Genomic DNA, 18,961 nt, shown 5'->3' with positions numbered 1-18,961 from the left:
TTGTAGCCCATGTCCCGGATACGTCTGGGTGTGGTGGCTCTTGAAGCACCGACACCAGCCGTAAGTCCACTCCTTGTGAATCTCCCTCAAATTCTTGAATGGCCTTTGTTTCACTATCCTCTCAAGGCTGCGGTTATATTCCTGTTGCTTGTGCACATATTTCTATCACACTTTTCCTTCCACTCAACTGTCCATTAACCACTTGCAGACCGGACCATTTTGCTGGTCAAAGACCAGATCACTTTTTGCGATTCGGCACTGCGTCGCTTTAACTGACAATTGCGCGGTCGTGCGACGTGGCTCCCAAACAAAATTGACATCCTTTTTTTCCCACAAATAGAGCTTTCTTTTGGTGGTATTTGATCACCCCTGCGGTTTTTATTTTTTGCGCTATAAACAAAAATAGAGCGACAATTTTGAAAAAAACGCATTATTTTTTACTTTTTGTTATAATAAATATCCCCCAAAAATATATAAAAAAACATTTTTTTCCCGCAGTTTAGGCCGGTACGTATTCTTCTACATATTTTTGGTAAAAAAAAATCGCAATAAGCGATTATTGATTGGTTTGCGCAAAAGTTATAGCGTTTACAAAATAGGGATAGTTTTATAGCATTTTTATTAATAATTTTTTATTATTTTTTTTTTTACTAGTAATGGCGGCGATCAGCGATTTTTATTGTGACTGCGACATTGTGGGGGACACATCGGACATTTTTGACACATTTTTGGGACCATTGTCATTTATACAGTAATCACTGCTATATAAATGCAGTGATTCCTGTGTAAATGACACTGGCAGTGAAGGGGTTAACAAGTGGGTGGCAGTGTAGGGGTTAAGTGTTCCTAGGGGTGTGTTACTAACTGTGGGGGGGATGGGCTTTCATTTAGTGAACACTGATCTCTGCTCCAATCACATGGAGCAGAGATCAGCGTCACTAGTTGCTAGGCAGAATGGAAAAATGCTGTTTACACGGCATTTCCTCCATTCGGCCGCTCCGTGAGACGATCGCGGGGATGCCCGCAGCGATCGAGTCCGCGGGTCCCGCGACCGAAATCACGGGGGTCCCGACCAGCGCGGGAGCGCGCCGCCGGCGGCGCGCTCCCGATGGCAGGACGGCATTGAATATTGGACGTACCTGTACGCCAATATGCCTGCCCGTGCCATTCTGTCGACATACATCGTCGTGCACTGGTCGGGAAGTGGTTAATATGCTTGGATACAGCACTCTGTAATATAGGAAAAACAGGAAATGGTGGCACACCACAGACGTATTCAAAGTTCTTTGAAGATATTTATTGCAATCCAGCCAGTTGCACAAGGTGCGTTTCACTCAAGCTTACTCATAACAAAAGCATGTGTTTGGACTTTACAGCACTCTGTAAACATAGCTTTTTTAGCAATTACCTTTTGTGACTCTTCCTGTGGAGGGTGTCAATGACTGTCTTTTGGAAAACTACCAAGTCAGCCATCTTTCCCATGATTGTGTAACCTACTGAACCGGACTGAGACACAATTTAAAGGCTTAGGAAACCTTTACAGGTGTTTTGAGTTAATTAGCTGATTAGAGTGTGACACCATGAGTCTATAATATTCAACTTTTTCACAATAGTCTGATTTTCTAAAATTTCGAATTTTGGGTTTTCACTAGCTGTAAGCCATAATCCTCAAAATGAAAAGAAAGAAATACTTGAAATATATCACTCTATGTGTAATGAATTTGTATTATTATACAGGATTTATATAGTGTCAAAAGTTTGTGCAGCACTTTACAATGTAGAGCATGGGTCTTCAAACTATGGCCCTCCAGTTGTTCAGGAACTACAATTCCCATCATGCCTAGTCATGTCTGTGAACGTCAGAGTTTTACAATGCCTCATGGGATGTGTAGTTTCACAACAGCTGGAGGGCCGTAGTTTGAGGATCCCTGATGTAGAGGGTTAAAAGTACAATTACAATACAGTTCAAAACAGAAGGAATATGAGGACCCTGCTCGTGGAGCTTACAATCTAAAGGGAGGGAGGACGAGGTACAAAAGGTAAAAGCTGTGTGCGCGTGGGGGAGGGGGGGGGGTCCTGATGGAGATGACACAGGGACAGTTCTTAGGTGGGTGTGGGGTAGTCTTCCCTGAATAAATGAGGGAAGACAGGTTAGGGGCTGACCTGACATACTGGGGCAGGGAGTTCCAGAGAATGGGAGAGGCTCTGGAGAAGTCCTGGAAGAGAGCATGGGAGGAGGTAACAATGGAGCTAGAGAGCAGGTGGTCTTGGGAGGAGCGGAGAGGAAGGTTTGGGCGATATCTGCAGATGAGCTTGGTGAAGTAGCTGGGGGCGATGTTGTGGATGGCCTTGTATGTTGTCCCCTTTCACACTGGCGTGGATGCGGCGTCAGTGATAAAGCGCCGCTATTTTTAACAGCGCTTTACCATCGTATTTGTGGAGGTAGTCGTCGGCCTCTAGCTAGCGGCCGAAAAAGGGTTAAAACCACCCGCAAAGCGCTGCTCCATTAATTTCAATGGGCAGGAGCGGTATACACACCGCTCCTTCACCGCTCCAAAGATGCTGCTAGCAGGACTTTTTTTTTTACTGTCCTGCCAGCGCACCGCTCCAGTGTGAAAGCCCTCGGGCTTTCACAATTGAGTGAATGGAGCGGTTCTTTCAGGGCTCTTTCCAGGAGCTATTTTTTGCGCTGTAGCGCCTGCAAAGCGCCCCAGTGTGAAAGGGGTCTTAGTATTTTGAATCTACATAATATAGGAGTTTCACTTTTTGAATTGAAGTACTCTAATAATTAACTTTTTGATGATATTCAAATTTTTTGAGTTGCACCTGTATACATGATTCTAAACGGCTGCCCTGTAGCACTAAATCTGCTATAGGGGCGATCGACAAGTGGTTAATTATTTAAAAATTCAAAATTCAATTCAGATTTTGAATACGTAAAGGGACAAAAATTGTAAAAATATATTTCTTGAGTTCTGCTTTGAGTGCTGTCACCATTGTGGCGTTGGGGGTCAGGGTAACCTGTGACCGCTCTCCTTGTTTTCATTCCTTCTGCCTGCAGCCAGAATGGGCTGGAATCACGCAGAGCATCTGTTTCTCCAGATTAAGATAACAGGTAGACTGTCCCCAGGAAATTGTCCTCCTGCGGTTCGCCGCGCTCTCAGAAGAACACTCAACAACCCCATTATCTAGGAGGGGGGACCTAGAGATAGTGCGCAGTATTCACGCAGTGCTACCAGGAAATATCGCTTAATGCAGTATTAAGGTAAACAGAGTGTCATTTACTGCGTAGGTGTCTGTTAACTGCCCCCGCTTGCAGAAGCAGAGTGTGTAATATTTCTGCAAGTACCAGCGCTCCGGAGACACATAATGAGGCCGGGATTTCTAACTTAGTTATAGTTAATGGCACTTAATGATACCTGGAAACTTTGAAAACCTGCTGCGACCTTGCAGGCTGGAATAGTAAACCAGAAATTAATGTAAAGTCGTACATGAGCACTACACAGTAAGTTATATCATGTATTAGATGATATAGAGATATACAAGGAAGGATAGAGATATAGGAATAGTAGAAAAATTCCCCCATGTTTTTTTTTTTTTTTTAGCAGCAAATAAGATATTTGACCAAATAGAATTGTATGAAAAATCTTTTTATTTTACAAATATTTAAAAATCACAAAGTGTTAATGAAAGTATGAGCTCTGGTTTACACGTGACCGATCAAACATTACAACATATGTAGTATAGGCAGATGTACTTCAATGTTACAGAGGTTCTGCCCTATATATATACAAAATTATATATATATATATATATATATATATATATATATATATAATGGCCCAACGTGTTTCGACTTTAAAAAGTCATAGTCTTCTTCAGGGGTACTGCTTTTATCTAAATATAAAACAATACATCAAGATCTTAAAGTGATTGTAAAGTCTCGTTTTTTTTGTTTCTATAAAAATAACAAACATGTTATACTTACCTCCCCTGTGCAGCTGGTTTTGCACAGAGCAACCTGGATCCTCCTCTTCTCGGGTCCCTCTTCTGTGCTCCTAAAGTAGATATTTGCCAGCACACCATGGATCGACACAAAGTAGCATCCAAACAAGTGCAATGTTTCAGAGTCATGCAGGACCCTTTCGTCAGGCATGTATCACAAACGCTGCACTCTCCTTGTGTTGTAATCAAGCAATAAATAATCTGTTTGGATGCTAATTTGTGTCGGTCCATGGTGTGCTGACAAATATCTACTTTGTGACCTGAGACAGTATCCAGCTGGTTGTTGCTGCAGCACCCAAACTTTGAGAGCTTATCCAGGAATGTGTGTGTTGGGAATATGACGTATTCTTCTGTGCTCCTGGCCCCTCCCTCCTGTTCAGTGCTCCCACAGCAAGTAGCTTGCTATGGGGGCACCCGAGCTGAGTCACAGCTCCCTGTGTCCATTCAGACACCGAGCCCTGCCTCCTCAGAGCTGATTTTGATTGACAGCAGTGGCCCAATGGCATAGCTGTTGTGTCTCAGCCAATCAGGAGGGGGGAATCTCAGGCGGCTGAGACACTTGTGGACATCGCTGGACAGAGAGGGACCTCAGGTAAGTGTTATGGGGGCAACTACATAAAAAAGGCATTTTATCTTAATGCATAGAATGCATTAAGATAAAAACCTTCTGCCTCTACAACCTCTTTAAAGTTACATCATATCAATATGTGTATATAATTGTCCATATGGACATATCGGGTATAATTACCTCTAATAGATGGGAAACGTTCATGGAACCAAACTTAAAAGTCCAGGTCACTCTCTAGGTCATCCTCACCACCCTTCAAGCCAAGCCCAAAGTGGCCTTTAAGTCTCTGATTCCACAAACGTTTCCCATCTATTAGAGGTATTATACCTGATATGTCCATATGGACAATTATATACACATATTGATATGATGCAACTTTAAGTTCTTGATGTATTTTTTTTAATTCTTAGGCAAACGCAGTCCCCCTGAAGAAGACCACAGCTTTTTACGGTCCAAACATGTTGGGACATTATATATAGGGCAGAACCACTGTACCACTGAAGTACATCTGCCTATACTACACATGTTGTCATGTTTGATGGGTCATGTGTAAACTAGAGCTCATATTTGAACCCTTTGTGATTTTTTTAAATATTTGTAAAATAAAAAGATTATTCATACAATTCTATTTTGTCTAATATATTATTTGCTGCAAAAAAAAAAAAAACCCTGGGGGAATTTTTCTAATGTTCATCATTCAATTGGGGTGTGCAACCTCAGCAATCATATGAGTTTTTCTATATTTCTTAGACATATAAGAGCATGCATGTTTCAGGGCTGTCATTGTTATCTCTTCTTTACTACAAAGGTCTCCAAACTACGGCCTGCAGTCCACATCCGGCCCACTACAAGATATTATCCTGTCTCCAGCTACGGTCAGTGGAGTATCCTGAGTGCGCAGACTGGGGATAAATTGGTCTCCGCTTTTGATGGGGATGCTGATGTAAGGGGGGAGGGGGGTACTGATGAGGACCCTGATGTAACGGGGATGGAGCTCTGATATGATTGGGGGATTCTGATGTGAAAGGGGGAGGGGTTTTGATGTGAAGGGTGCAGGCTCTGTGAAGGGGGACTTCTGATATGAAAGGGGGGGCTCTGATGTGAAGGGGTACTTCTATGTGAAGAGGTTGCTCTGAGGGACTTCTGATGTGAAGGGGGAGGGTCTAATGTGAAAGGGGGGGTGAGAGGTGAAGGGGTGGGCTTAGATGTGAAGGGAGACTTCTGATGTGAAGAGGGGACTCTGATTTGAAGGAGGGGGCCTCTGATGAGAAGGAGGCTCTGATGTGAAGAGGGGGCTTTGATGTGAAATTAAAAGGGTTCTGATATCAAGGGGAACATCTGATGTGAAGACAGGGCTCTGATGTGAAGCGGGAGGTTCTAATGTGAAGGGGGGGGAGGGGTGAGAGGTGAAGGGGTGGGCTTAGAAGGGGGACTTCTGATGTGAAGGGGGGACTGGGGGGCTCTGATTTGAAGGAAGGGCTCTGATTAGAAGGGGAACATCTGATATGAAAGGGGGGGGCTCTGGTTTGAAGGGGGATTTCTGATGTGAAGGGGGACATCTGATATAAAAGGGGGGCTCTGATGTGAAGGGGGACTTTGGATGAGAAGGGGGGGGCATCTTATCTAAAAAAGGGGAACTCTTATGTGAAGGAGGACTTCTGATGTGAAGGGGGGGGGGGGGTCTGATTTGAAAGAGGGAGGCTCTGATGTGAAGGGGGACTTCAGATGTGAGGAGGGGGCTTTGATGTGAAGGTGAAAGGGTTCTCATATGAAGGGGAACTTCTGATGTGCAGAGGGGTCTCTAATGTGGGGGGGGGGGGTGAGAGGTGAAGGGGTTGGCTCAGATATGAAGGGGGACTTCTGATGTGGAGTGGGAGGTTCTAATGCAAAGGGGGGAGGAGTTGAGGGGTGAAGAGGGACTTCTGATGTGAAGGGAGAGGTTATAATGTTAAAGGGGGTGCGGGGGCCTCTGATGTCAAGGGGGACTTCTGATGTGAAAAGGGGGCTCTGATTTGAAGGGAGGACTCTGATAAGAAGGGGGACTTCTGATGTGAAGGGGGGGCTCTGATGTGAAGGGAGAGTTCTGATGTGAAGAGAGACTTCTGATGTGAAGAGAGACTTCTGATGTGAAGTGGGGGGGCTCTTATGTAATGGGGGACTTCTGATGTGAAGGGAGAGGTTATAATGTGAAAGGGGGGGGGGTGTGGAGAGGTGAAGAAGTGGATTTAGATGTGAAGGAGGTTCTTATGTCAAGGGGAATTTGACGTGAAGAGAGAACTTTAATGTGAAAGGGGGTGCGGGGGGCCTCTGATGTCAAGGGGGACTTTTGATGTGAAAAGGGGGCTCTGATTTGAAGGGAGGACTGATGTGAAGGGAGAGTTCTGATGTGGGGGGGGGGGGGATTATGATGTGAAGAGAGACTTCTGATGTGAAGTGGGGAGGCTCTGATGTGAAGGGGGGGGGGGGGGAGGGGTCTCTGATGTGAAGTTATTTCTTGGCGCAAGTTTATTTATTCATTTATAAAATAGATTTTTTTTTGTTAAGTCCCCTGAGTATTTGTAAAATATACAGTGTGGCCATGGTACTAAGAAGTCCGAGGACTTCTGCTTTACTGAATAAAGTGGCTTTTTGGTAATTTTACACGTCAACCTGAATACCTTTCAGGCTTGTCATGATAAACAACAACAGTATTCATTTTAGACACTATATATTTTTTTTTAAACAATTAAATCCTCAAGTTCCAGTCAGTGATTTTGCCTAGGCTGAGATGATACCATCTGTCTGCTGCAGGCAAGAAGGAAGCATTTCCTCAGTCTCCTCTCTTTCAGTGGTCAAAATGCAACATTTGTAACTTTGTAGCAAGGCACAAGAAGAGAGGCTGCAGCAGGAGGCTGATCTGTGTCAGACATTTATGAACACAGCCAAGACAGGCACCAAGATTTACAAGATTGCGTCATCTCTGAATCAGCATCTCAATCTAGAAAGTAGATGGTGACCCTGGATGATGCCTGAACAAGGATGGCGCCCATCCATCAAGGGAGAAAAGCAGATGAGGGCAATCAGGGGGTAGTTTCTGGTGGAATTACCAATAGAAAAGTTTTATCCAGCTCCCACACACATTGCACACATTGTTTTTTCTACAGAACGTCAAGTTTGGCAGAAAAAAATGGTATGTTACTAATGAGAAAACAAACTTACAAAAGCAGATGGCAGGAAAAGGACTCCCAGCTCATAGGAGCGGATAAACAGCTGGGCACCGCTCTTCTCCAGGGAGCCCCACGCTGCTTTTGACAGATTTGCACTAAAAGAAAAATAACAATAAAATAAACAGAATGATAAAACAAATATAAATAGACATTTAAAGAGAACTTTTACAAGAAACAAATCAGCATTCAGCTCACAGTAGATCGATCCTTCTACTGTAAGGAGCATTTAAAGGGAACCTCTTGTCTTGTCTTGTCTTGGGAGAGTCACTTCAGAGGTCAATTTATTAAATACAATAATTTGATTGCTCTGTGTTTGTTTTTTCTGTAATGATTCAATGTATCATGAGCACAGGGGAAGATTGGAGGTGATAACTAATAGGTGTCTATATCTGATAAGTGAAGGGCTCAGAAGCCAGCCAATAGTGAGTGAGGGGAGGGGAATACTCTCAGGTTACAGTGCCTTGAAAAAGTATTCATACCCCTTGAAATTTTCCACATTTTGTCATGTTGCAACCAAAAACGTAAACATATTTTATTGGGATTTTATGTGATAGACCAACACAAAGTGGCACATAATTGTGAAGTGGAAGGAAAATGATAAATGGTTTTCAAAATCTTTTACAAATAAATATGTGAAAAGCGTGGGGTGCATTTATATTCAGCTCCCTTTACTCTGATACCCCTAACTAAAATCTAGTGGAACCAATTGCCTTCAGAAGTCACCTCTTTAATAAATAGAGTCCACCTGTGTGTCATTTAATCAAAGTATAAATGCAGCTGTTCTGTGAAGCCCCCAGAGGTTTGTTAGAGAACCTTAGCAAACAAACAGCATCATGAAGGCCAAGAAACACACCAGAAAGGTCAGGGATAAGGTTGTGGAGAAGTATAAAGCAGGGTTAGGTTATAAAAAAAATATCCCAAGCTTTGAACATCTTACAGAGCTCCGTTCAATCCATCATCCGAAAATGGAAAGAGTATGGCACAACTGCAAACCTACCAAGACATGGCCGTCCACCTAAACTGACTGGCTGGGCAAGGAGAGCATTCATCAGAGAAGAGCCAAGAGGTCCATGGTAACTCTGGAGGAGCTGCAGAGATCCACAGCTCAGGTGGGAGAATCTCTCCACAGGGCAACTATTAGTCGTGCTCTCCACAAATATGCCCTTTATGGAAGAGTGACAAGAAGAAAGACATTGATGAAAGAAAACCATAAGAAGTCCTGTGTGCAGTTTGTGAGAAGCCATGTGGGGGACACAGCAAACATGTGGAAGAAGGTGCTCTGGTCAGATGAGACCAAAAGTGAACATTTTGGGCTAAAAGAAAAATGCTATATGTGGGGAAAACTAACACTGCACATCACCCTGAACACACCATCTTTTCTTCATCAGGGACAGGGAAGCTGGTCAGAGTTGATGGGAAGATGGATGGAGCCAAATACAGGACAATCTTAGAAGAAAACCTGTTAGAGTCTGAAAAAGACTTGAGACTGGGGTGGAGGTTCACCTTCCAGCAGGACAGCAACCCTAAACATCCAGCCAGAGCTACAATGGAATGGTTTACATCAAAGCATATTCATGTGTTAGAATGGTCCAGTCACAGTCCAGACCTAAATCACATTGAGAATCTGTGGCAAGACTTGAAAATTGCTGTTCACAGACGCTCTCCATCCAATCTGACAGAGCTTGAGATATTTTGCAAAGAAGAATGAGCAAAAATGTCCCTCTCTAGATGTGCAAAGCTGGTAGAGGCATCCCCAAAAAGACTTCCCGCTGTAAATGCAGTGAAAGGAGGTTCTACAAAATATTGACTCATACAAATGTACCCCACACTTTTCACATATTTATTTATAAAAAAAATGTTGAAAACCATTTATCATTTTCCTTCCACTTCACAATTATGTGCCACTTTGTGTTGATCTATCAACTAGGGTTTCTCTAGAGAAGGAGTATCAAACTAAATGTCATTGACAGTATTAGCATTATGGTCTGCCTCAAAAGGGCGGTTGTATCTGAAAGGCTAGATGTCCAGAGCACCCTACTCCCCCTTAAATCAGATGTCAAGAGCCCCTCTGCTGTTAGAGGTCAAGAGTTCCCCACCCTCTCTTACATCCAAGTGCACCCCCTTATCTTGTGTTGCTGCAGGGAAGAAGTTGGGGGAAGAACTGGGAAGCAGAAAGTGCAGGATCTGGAGGAGGATCAAAGGAGGCCTGGAGTTAACTGAATACTGAGACCAGGGGAGGTGGAGATGAAGGGCGCTGCGGCTGCACAGAATCTGTAGGAGTAGTTCTGTACTCCTCTCTGCTGCTGACTGTTGAGATGGGGATGGGGAAGGCGGTGAGATGCAGAGATGAGCCTCTCTGCGGCTGCAAGGAGAAGCACAGGATCTGGTGGAGGAATTCTGACCTAGACATGTGCACTGAAAAAAAAATTCTAATTTTCAAAAATTTCAAAAATTCGGAATTGGAATATTTAAAAATTCTAAAATCCGAAAAAAAAAAGTTTGTAAAATTTGAAATAATAACTAATAAATTAGAGGTATTGGAATTTCCTTTCAAATTTGTCTGTTTGTGAACGTAACTAATACAAATTAATCTGACGTTACGAATTATCCCAAATAACGAATGCTGCAGCTAAACAAATGGAATGGAACAAATTAATAATAAATAATAAAAAAAAGGTTTTATTATTATTATTGTTATTTATTATTATTAGATCGTTACATTCTATTTGCTTAGCTATGGCATTCATTATTTCAGATAATTCGTAACTTCGGATAAATTCGTACTTGTTACGTTCACTAAGTCAAATTTGATAGGAAATTCCAATACCTATAATTTAATAGTTATTATTAGCTATTATTTCTGATTTTCAGGTTTTCCAATCTTCATTCTTTTGAATCTTCAGATTTTCATTCTTATTTTTCGGATTTCCAAAGTTTTGAATTTTCAAATTTCCAAAATTTTGAATTTCCGAATTAGAATTTTCCAATTTCCAAAATTTTCCACTTTCTGAATTTAGAATTTCCAATTGCCGAAATATCTAATTTCTGAAATTTCTCATTTTTGATATTTCAAGTTTTTCGGAAATTTGGAATTTTCCAATTTCTGAAATTTTGAATTTCTGAATTCCCAAAATTCCAAATTCCCGATAATGCTATGGATGTTGACCCTGAAGTCACTGGCCACACTGCCTATTTCCATGACTTGTGTTGTCAAACCTCCCTCAGTCCTGGAAAAGTGCTTGATGCTGTGGTCCTTGGATACACAGTATTAAGTTATGGATTATTCCTACTGGGTTGCACTCCCGTTGCTCTCTCCCAATCAACAGTCCATGTTCTATTCACAGAAAGTCGATTCCCAGTTTCCTTCATCCGCTTAGTTCCTACTTCCTCTTCCTCCTCCATGCTATCCCCGCATGGGACGCCCGGTCTTCCTCCAGCACTACATACTGACTTCTTCTCCAGGGACCAGACGACGGTCTCCCTGGACTCGCCTCCAGCTATCCGGCCTGGTATCTCTGAACTCACAGGCCTTCAAGCCTCCTCCCAGTGGCTTTAGGATCTCTGAATTTCTGGGTCTCCGGCCCTGAACTTCTGGTCCTCAAACTCCCCCTACAGAGCATGTGACCCCACCTTTTTATGAGAGACCTCCCATTGACCATAGTAATTAACTATTGGTCAATTCTCTCACATGTGCCTGCCACTCAGGCCTCAGTCCTCCCTCTCTTTCCAGCAAAATCTACTGTCAAGCAGAGGAGGTATCCCTGAGCCCAAGTAAAGGCGGCCACACCCCCTTCTATTCTGACACTCCCATCCCCAAATAAACAACCAGGCCTAGTAAAGAGTATGACCCTGGCTAAATTTACCTATCTTTATACTCTACGCTGTCAAAAAAAATCTCACTAAGCACCTACCTAAAAGTAGAGGGAGCTACAAACCTTACACTGGGAGTAGAATACAGTATGTGCAAAATTCCTTAGCATCTGCTTGCTCAGTGTATATAATTCTGAGGGGTTGATTTACTTAAAGGCAAATTGACTGTGCACTTTGCAAAGTGCAGTTGCACTCAGCAAGAGCAATTGATCCAGGGCTTAAAGTGGAGTTCCACCCCCCCCCCCCCCCCCCCCAAAATTTATTGATATGCATAAAAAAAAAATTGATAGAAATTTATTTTTTTACTCACTTCGCGCCCGCTCTATAGCCAAAAGACGACTACAGAGCGGACGCTAACTGCCGGGAGGCCGTCCCTGGACACCCTCCTGTTCACTTCCCTAATGCACGCCGCCGCGGGCGCACATCGGGGAAGTACTGTGTTGGCCGTGTCCCTCGGACACAGCCAATCACAGATCGTGCTAAATGGCCAATCACAGTGGCCATTTAGCACTCGATCGGGCTATCCAATGAGAGGTGATCATATCTCATCGCCGGCTCCCCTCCTCACACAGAGACAGCGTTGTGAGGAGGGAGAGCTTCCATGCTGCAGCGTCTGTGACTGTGACAGTGAGTGTACACACACACACACACACACACACACACTAAAAAACACACAGTGAAACACACATACACAGTGAAACACACACACACACACACACATGCCCACCTGTCCCCAGTGCCACCTATCGGTGCCACCTGTCAGTGCCATCTGTCCCCAGTGCGACCTGTCCCCAGTGCCACCTATCAGTGCCATGTGTTCCCAGTGCCACCTGTCAGTGCCATTTGTCCCCAGTGCCACCTATCAATGCCACCTGTCCCCAGTGCCACCTAACAGTGTCATCTGTTCCCAGTACCACCTGTCCCCAGTGCCACCTATCCATGCCACCTGTCCCTAGTGTCACGTGTCCCCAGTGCCACCTGTCCCTAGTGCCACCTGTCAGTGTCACATGTCATCAGTGCCACATATCAGTGCCACCTGTCCGTGTCACATGTCAGTGCCACGTATTAGTGCCATCTGTCATGAGTGTCAGGTGTCATCAGTGCCATGTATTAGTGCCATCTGCCAGTGCCACGTATTAGTGCCATCTGTCATCAGTGCCACGTATTAGTGCCATCTGTCATCAGTGCCACATCAGTGTCACGTGTCATCAGTGCCACAGATTAGTTCCATCTGTCATCGGTGTCAAATGTCATCAGTGCCACGTATTAGTGCCATCTGTCATCAGTGTCACATCAGTGTCAAGTGCCATCAGTGCCATGTATCGGTGCCAAGTCAGTGTCACGTGTCATTGTCCTGGTGCTCCAGGGCCTTCAAAAGTGTAATAAGTAGTCAACAATTTAGATGTGTAATTTATGCTCCTAGAACACGTGATGGCGCTCCCTGAATGTTGGGCCTCACTAATTGTCCAGGCTGTGAAAAAGTCCCACACATGTGGTATCATAATACTCAGGAGGAGTAGCAGAATTTAATTTGGGGTGTCATTTGTGCTATACATGTGCCATCTGAGAGAAATAATCTATTACAATGACAATTTTGTGGGAAAAAAAATAAAAAACAAAAAAAATCTTCATTTTGCAAAGAATTGTGGGAAAAATTACAACACCAAAAACTTTACTATGCCTCTTACTAAATACCTTGGAATGTCTACTTTCCAAAAAGGGGTCATTTGGGGGGTATTTGTACTTTCCTGGCTTGTTCGGGTCGCAAAAAATTAGATAGACCACCAGTACATCAGATGTGATCAATTTTGTATGATTTGCACCACAGCTTTAGACTCTCTAACTTTCACAAAGACCAAATAATATCCACTAATTTGGGTTATTTTTACCAAAGATATGTAGCAGTATAAATTATGGCTAAAATTTATGAAGAAAAATTTATAATTTGCATAATTTTATCACAGAAACAAAGACATTTTTTTTTTTTTCATTTATAGCGCAAAAAATAAAAAACCCAGAGGTGATCAAATACCACCAAAGGAAAGCTCTATTTGTGGGAAAAAAAGGACAAAAAATTCATTTGGGTACAGTGTTGCATGACTGAGTAATTGTCATTCAAAGTGTGAGAGCACCGAAAGCTGAAAATTGGTCTGGGCAGGAGGGGTGTTTAAAGTGGTTGTAAACCCTTACAAACCACTTTGACCTACAGGTAAGCCTAGATTAAGGCTTACCTGTAGGTCCAAGCAATATCTCCTAAACCTATATGGTTTAGGAGATATTTGCCCGAAAACGGGCACCGCTGTCTACGGCGCATGCGCACTGAGCGCGGCATTTCCAAGAATGGAGCTGCCGCGCGTGTCGACTCCCATGCGCATGCGCGGGAGTGACGTCATCGCGGCTTCACCGAATGACAGCGGCGGAGCTGCGAGACGCCACCAGCAAGATGGATGCGGCGGACTACAGGGGGCAGCGGCGACTTCGCTGGCTCCTGTGTCAGGTAAGTGACACATAATGGGCTACTATGCGATGCATAGTATTCCATTATGCATTGCCTTTGCAGGGAATGAAAGAGGAAGTAAACCCACCAGGGTTTACTTCCTCTTTAAGTGCCCAGTAGGCAAGTGGTTAATGCTTGTTGCTAGGGGGTCCCTCATAATCTGCCTCCTTCAGCGCCTGGGCTCCTGACGTCACTTCCCTCGGTGCAGGAAGGGAGATCAGCTCTCCCCTCCCCCTCTAAGCAATCATCTGGGACACGTCACAGGTCCCAGATGATTGCGTGGCCACTCACAGAGCACCTCGCGCATGCACAGTGTGTGCCCGGCTGTGAAGTCACTGCCGGGCACACACAGTTACAATGCCGACGCCACCGAGCAGAGGGGGAGAAGATCGAGGCTTCGATCTCCCGCATCGCTGGATCCTGGGACAGGTAAGTGTCCAATTATTAAAAGTCAGCAGCTGCAGTATTTGTAGATGCTGACTTTTTCTTTCTTTTTTTTTTTTTTTAAGCAGAACTTCAGTCATTTTTTCATCTTTCCATCTATTAAATCTTCTGCCCTTGCTGTCGTTTTAACTTTGGATAGTAAAACATTTTTTTTTCTGCCAGTAAATCCCTTCTACTTCCTGTTTCTTGTCTGGTCATTAGCCTAGACTTATGACATCATGCACAGCTCTCTCTCTCACTCTGGTAAAAGTTTGCCAGGAAGGGGGAGGGGGGGTGAGTCATAAGAGGGCCAATCGGAGCTGCAGAGCTGGAGGCGTGCCTCTGTGTAAATCAAGGAAGTGAACAGGCAGCAGCTTCACCTGCCCACAGTTATAATGGATGCAGCCAGACTCAGTGGAGGGAGATTTTCTGCAGCATATTTGGCAAGTATAGAATCACAGTATATATAAAATAATATGAAAAGTGGTTGGAGGGAAGCTTCAGAATGGCAAAGATGTTTTTATTACAAATTATGTGAGCAGACTACAGGTCCTCTTTAGCATACTTCCCAACATTCTGAAATGGGAACGAGTAATACCCATTAACAAATGTATGTAGGCATAGGACACGCCCCTGCCACACCCCTTAAAGGAAAATTAACCAAAAAAAAAAGGTTAATTAACCACTTTCAGCCCCGGACCATTTTGCTGGTCAAAGACCAGACCACTTTTTGCAATTCGGCACTGCGTCGCTTTAACTGACAATTGCGCGGTCGTGCAACTTGGCTCCCAAACAAAATTGACGTCCTTTTTTTCCCACAAATAGAGCTTTCTTTTGGTGGTATTTGGTCACCCCTGCGGTTTTTATTTTTTGCACTATAAACAAAAATAGAGCGACAATTTTGAAAAAAACGCATTATTTTTCACTTTTTGTTATAATAAATATCCCCAAAAATATATAAAAAAAACTTTTTTTCCCTCAGTTTAGGCCGACACGTATTCTTCTACATATTTTTGGTAAAAAAAAATCGCAATAAGCGATTATTGATTGGTTTGCGCAAAAGTTATAGCGTTTACAAAATAGGGATAGTTTTATAGCATTTTTATTAATAATTTTTTATTATTTTTTTTTTTACTAGTAATGGCGGCGATCAGCGATTTTTATTGTGACTGCGACATTGTGGGGGACCCATCGGACATTTTTGACACATTTTTGGGACCATTGTCATTTATACAGTAATCACTGCTATATAAATGCAGTGATTCCTGTGTAAATGACACTGGCAGTGAAGGGGTTAACCAGTGGGTGGCAGTGTAGGGGTTAAGTGTTCCTAGGGGTGTGTTACTAACTGTGGGGGGTTGGGCTTTCATTTAGTGAACACTGATCTCTGCTCCAATCACATGGAGCAGAGATCAGCATCACTAGTTGCTAGGCAGAATGGAGAAATGTTGTTTACAACGGCATTTCTTCATTCGGCCACTCCGTGAGACGATCGCGGCGATGCCCGCAGCGATCGAGTCCGCGGGTCCCGCGACCGGACTCACGGAGGTCCCGACCAGCGCGGGAGCGCGCCAGCGGCACCGCGCTCCCGATGGCAGGGCGGCAAATTTAAAGGGACGTACATGTACGCCCATTTGCCTGCCCGTGCCATTCTGTCGACGTACATCGTCGTGCGCTGGTCGGCAAGTGGTTAAATCCACAAAGACTTTTTTTTACCACTACTTTTCCTTTATTTTTGCTCTTAAAATGTTCAATAGCAGCAGGTTAGAATTTAAATGAAAGGTTTAGCTCTGGGAAACACTTTTTGAAAGATAAAAAGTGCATTTTATATACAACTATAGAGAACAGATCAAAATGAGGGATAAATGGAGAGGAAAGAGGCACATTACTCCAAATCAGGGACAGTTGGGAGCCTTTAGTAAATGAGCAGAAATTTGGTGACTTCCATCATCCAATCATGTGCAAGAAAAAATGATGGGTTTTTTTTCCCCCTTGCACGCGATTAGGTATTCTTCAAGTGAAGGTTTCCTCATTTACAAAGTCCTGGAGCACCTTTGCAAAGTGCACAGTCTAATCGCCTTTAGAAAATCAACCCCTAATTGTTAGATCAACATAATGAAAGAATGAATAAAATTGATGTATTCTGCCATATACAACCCCCATAAGACTCCTGCGCGGTGGGAGCAGCGATGCTCACGAGTCCCAGCTGCAAGGTAAAACGGCTGAACAGGCCAACATGTACTATGCATGCATGTTCCAGCTTCTGAGCTCAAATTATAGAGCAATATATAGGGAGGGCATGGAGAGTACTTCCGCTCAGTGTTTCAATTAAGCCTTTTTTTTTTTTTTTTTAACGGCAGCTATTTAAAGCCTACATCATCTTGGTTTCTGCATCAATTTCCGAGCTCTGCTAATCAATTCTAAGTGCTATTAATGACATAGAGGTCTATTAGATCCAGGTCTATTTCTATGAAAACTAACACACTAGGTTTTCTCGTAAAGGTCAGGCATTGTCAAGGTACAAAGTTTAATGAGGCCAATAACCCCCATATTGGGAGTCTTGCCATTCTGCTGTGAACCCCATTGAGTGTCAGGCACAAATATCTGAATGGAGCAGCTTGAACCCCCAACACTGATGCAAAGGAGTGTAAAAGTCAACTGAGATGCCATGGTGGTAAAATACATTAAAACAGCATTTACTCTCATGCCGCGTACACACGATCAGACTGTCCGGCGGACAACCCGCCAGACTTTGCAGCGGAGGTCCACCGGACTTTCCGAATGAACAGACCTGCCCACACATGCCAGGACTAGGTCCGGTGAACAATCCGCCAGACTATGGTGGGAGTCCAGCAGACTTTTGAAATGAACGGACTTGCCCACACACGGAGTAAAGTCCGTTCATTTTGAACGTGGCTCCAGGTAGACGGAACTACCGAAGGATGTATGTAAACATCCCTTGTAATAGGAAAAAAAAGCATGACAGGACCTCTTAAATGTGAGACTTGGGGTCAAAAGGACCTCAGATCACACATTTACACATAAACGCAATAAAAAATAAAAATAAATAAATGTCTTTAAAAAAAAAAAAAAAAGAATTTCCCCTTTAAGACCATTGGTTGCTTCAGTCATCCAGTAGTATGGAGCCGAGCGGGAGCCATCATTCCCTCATTCGGCTCCATGTCTCAGAGGGGAGATGGCTCCGGTAAGCGACGGAGAGGGGTCCTTTCCCGTGCCTGATAAGCGTGATCTTGCGGCAAATCCGTTGCGGAGACCACTTCTATTAGCTATCTGCTGCCATAACCTCGGTATTTTACATCAAAGTATCGATGTACCACAACGGTGGGCGGGCTGCAAGTTGTTAAAGTGCTATAAAAAAAATAATAAAATAAAACAAGAAAAAAATGGGAATGATCCAAAACAGTGAATGTGTGTGAACTACAACACACAGCAACATATGTGATAAAAATTTATATTAGTAAACAGTCCATAAAAAGCATAATCAGTGTAGATTCTTGTAATATACACCTCTCAAAGACAGTGCACCTCCACCACATAAAATGCGCGCTTATCAAAAGGCAAGCTCTTATGTGCCTGCGGCTAAAATACCTAGCCAGGGCCTCTGTCCGGAGGGGTGCTGAGTGTTCACAGGTATTATTTGGGAAGAAACTTGAGCTAAGCACCAAACGACCAAGGAGACTCAAACATCAAACCACAGGGGAATAGATCAGGCATTACCCAGAATTGTAAAAAGACCCTCCATAGTGTAAAACGTACTAAAAGGTTTATTAAAGCTTTTAAAATTGCACTTACAGAATTAAAACAGTCAAGAGAAAAACAGCTGGCCAGCCTCTGAACACCCATCCACTGAATACAACGCAATGACGTCAGCACGTCAAACCTCCCTACGCGTGATTTGTCACAATCTGACGTCATCTCCCATACGTTGCTGTGTGTTGTAGTTCACACACATTCACTGTTTTGGATCATTCACAATTTTTTTTCTCATTTTATTTTGTTATTTTTTATAGCACTGCTACATTGAATTCTATATTTGTACATGTATGTTTCTCACGGTTTTAGTAGCTGCTTTATTTAATTTTTTGTTGTGTTCCTTTTCCATGCTATCTAGCACGGTATTTTCCTTTTTCCCCCCAAGTTGTTAAAGTGGTTGAGAAGGCTCCAAGGTCTTTTACCTTCATGCAATCTATGCATGAAGGTAGGAAAAACCTTCCGTGTGCGCCAGCCCTCATAAAACTTACCTGAGCCCCATCCCGATCCAGCGATGTGCACGAGAGCCTCAGTTCTCCTGGGTCTCTCCTCTTCCTCATCAGCTGAGACAGGAGCGGGAGTCAACTATCAATCACACCCAATGAGAAGAGAGTTGGGCTT

General features: G+C 43.5%; 1 protein-coding gene across 2 annotated transcripts in view; it reads right to left on the bottom strand.

Moving 5' to 3' along the window:
- The window catches only part of TDP1 (tyrosyl-DNA phosphodiesterase 1), a 165,657-nt gene that overhangs the window by 42,151 nt on the left and 104,545 nt on the right, over positions 1-18,961 (bottom strand). For both annotated transcript variants that reach the window (XM_077463750.1, XM_077463751.1), the window contains exon 14: positions 7,772-7,874. In XM_077463750.1, coding sequence (XP_077319876.1) covers positions 7,772-7,874 — 103 coding nt within the window. The remainder of the gene's footprint in view (positions 1-7,771; positions 7,875-18,961) is intronic.

This window comes from Lithobates pipiens, unplaced genomic scaffold (assembly GCF_037356315.1).
Source record: "Lithobates pipiens isolate NorthernLeopardFrog02 unplaced genomic scaffold, aLitPip1_a1.2 Scaffold_30, whole genome shotgun sequence".
In the NCBI taxonomy this organism is placed as follows: Eukaryota; Metazoa; Chordata; class Amphibia; order Anura; family Ranidae; genus Lithobates; species Lithobates pipiens.
Note: the sequence above shows the minus strand (reverse complement) of the source record. Positions and strands in the feature narration are given on the sequence as shown.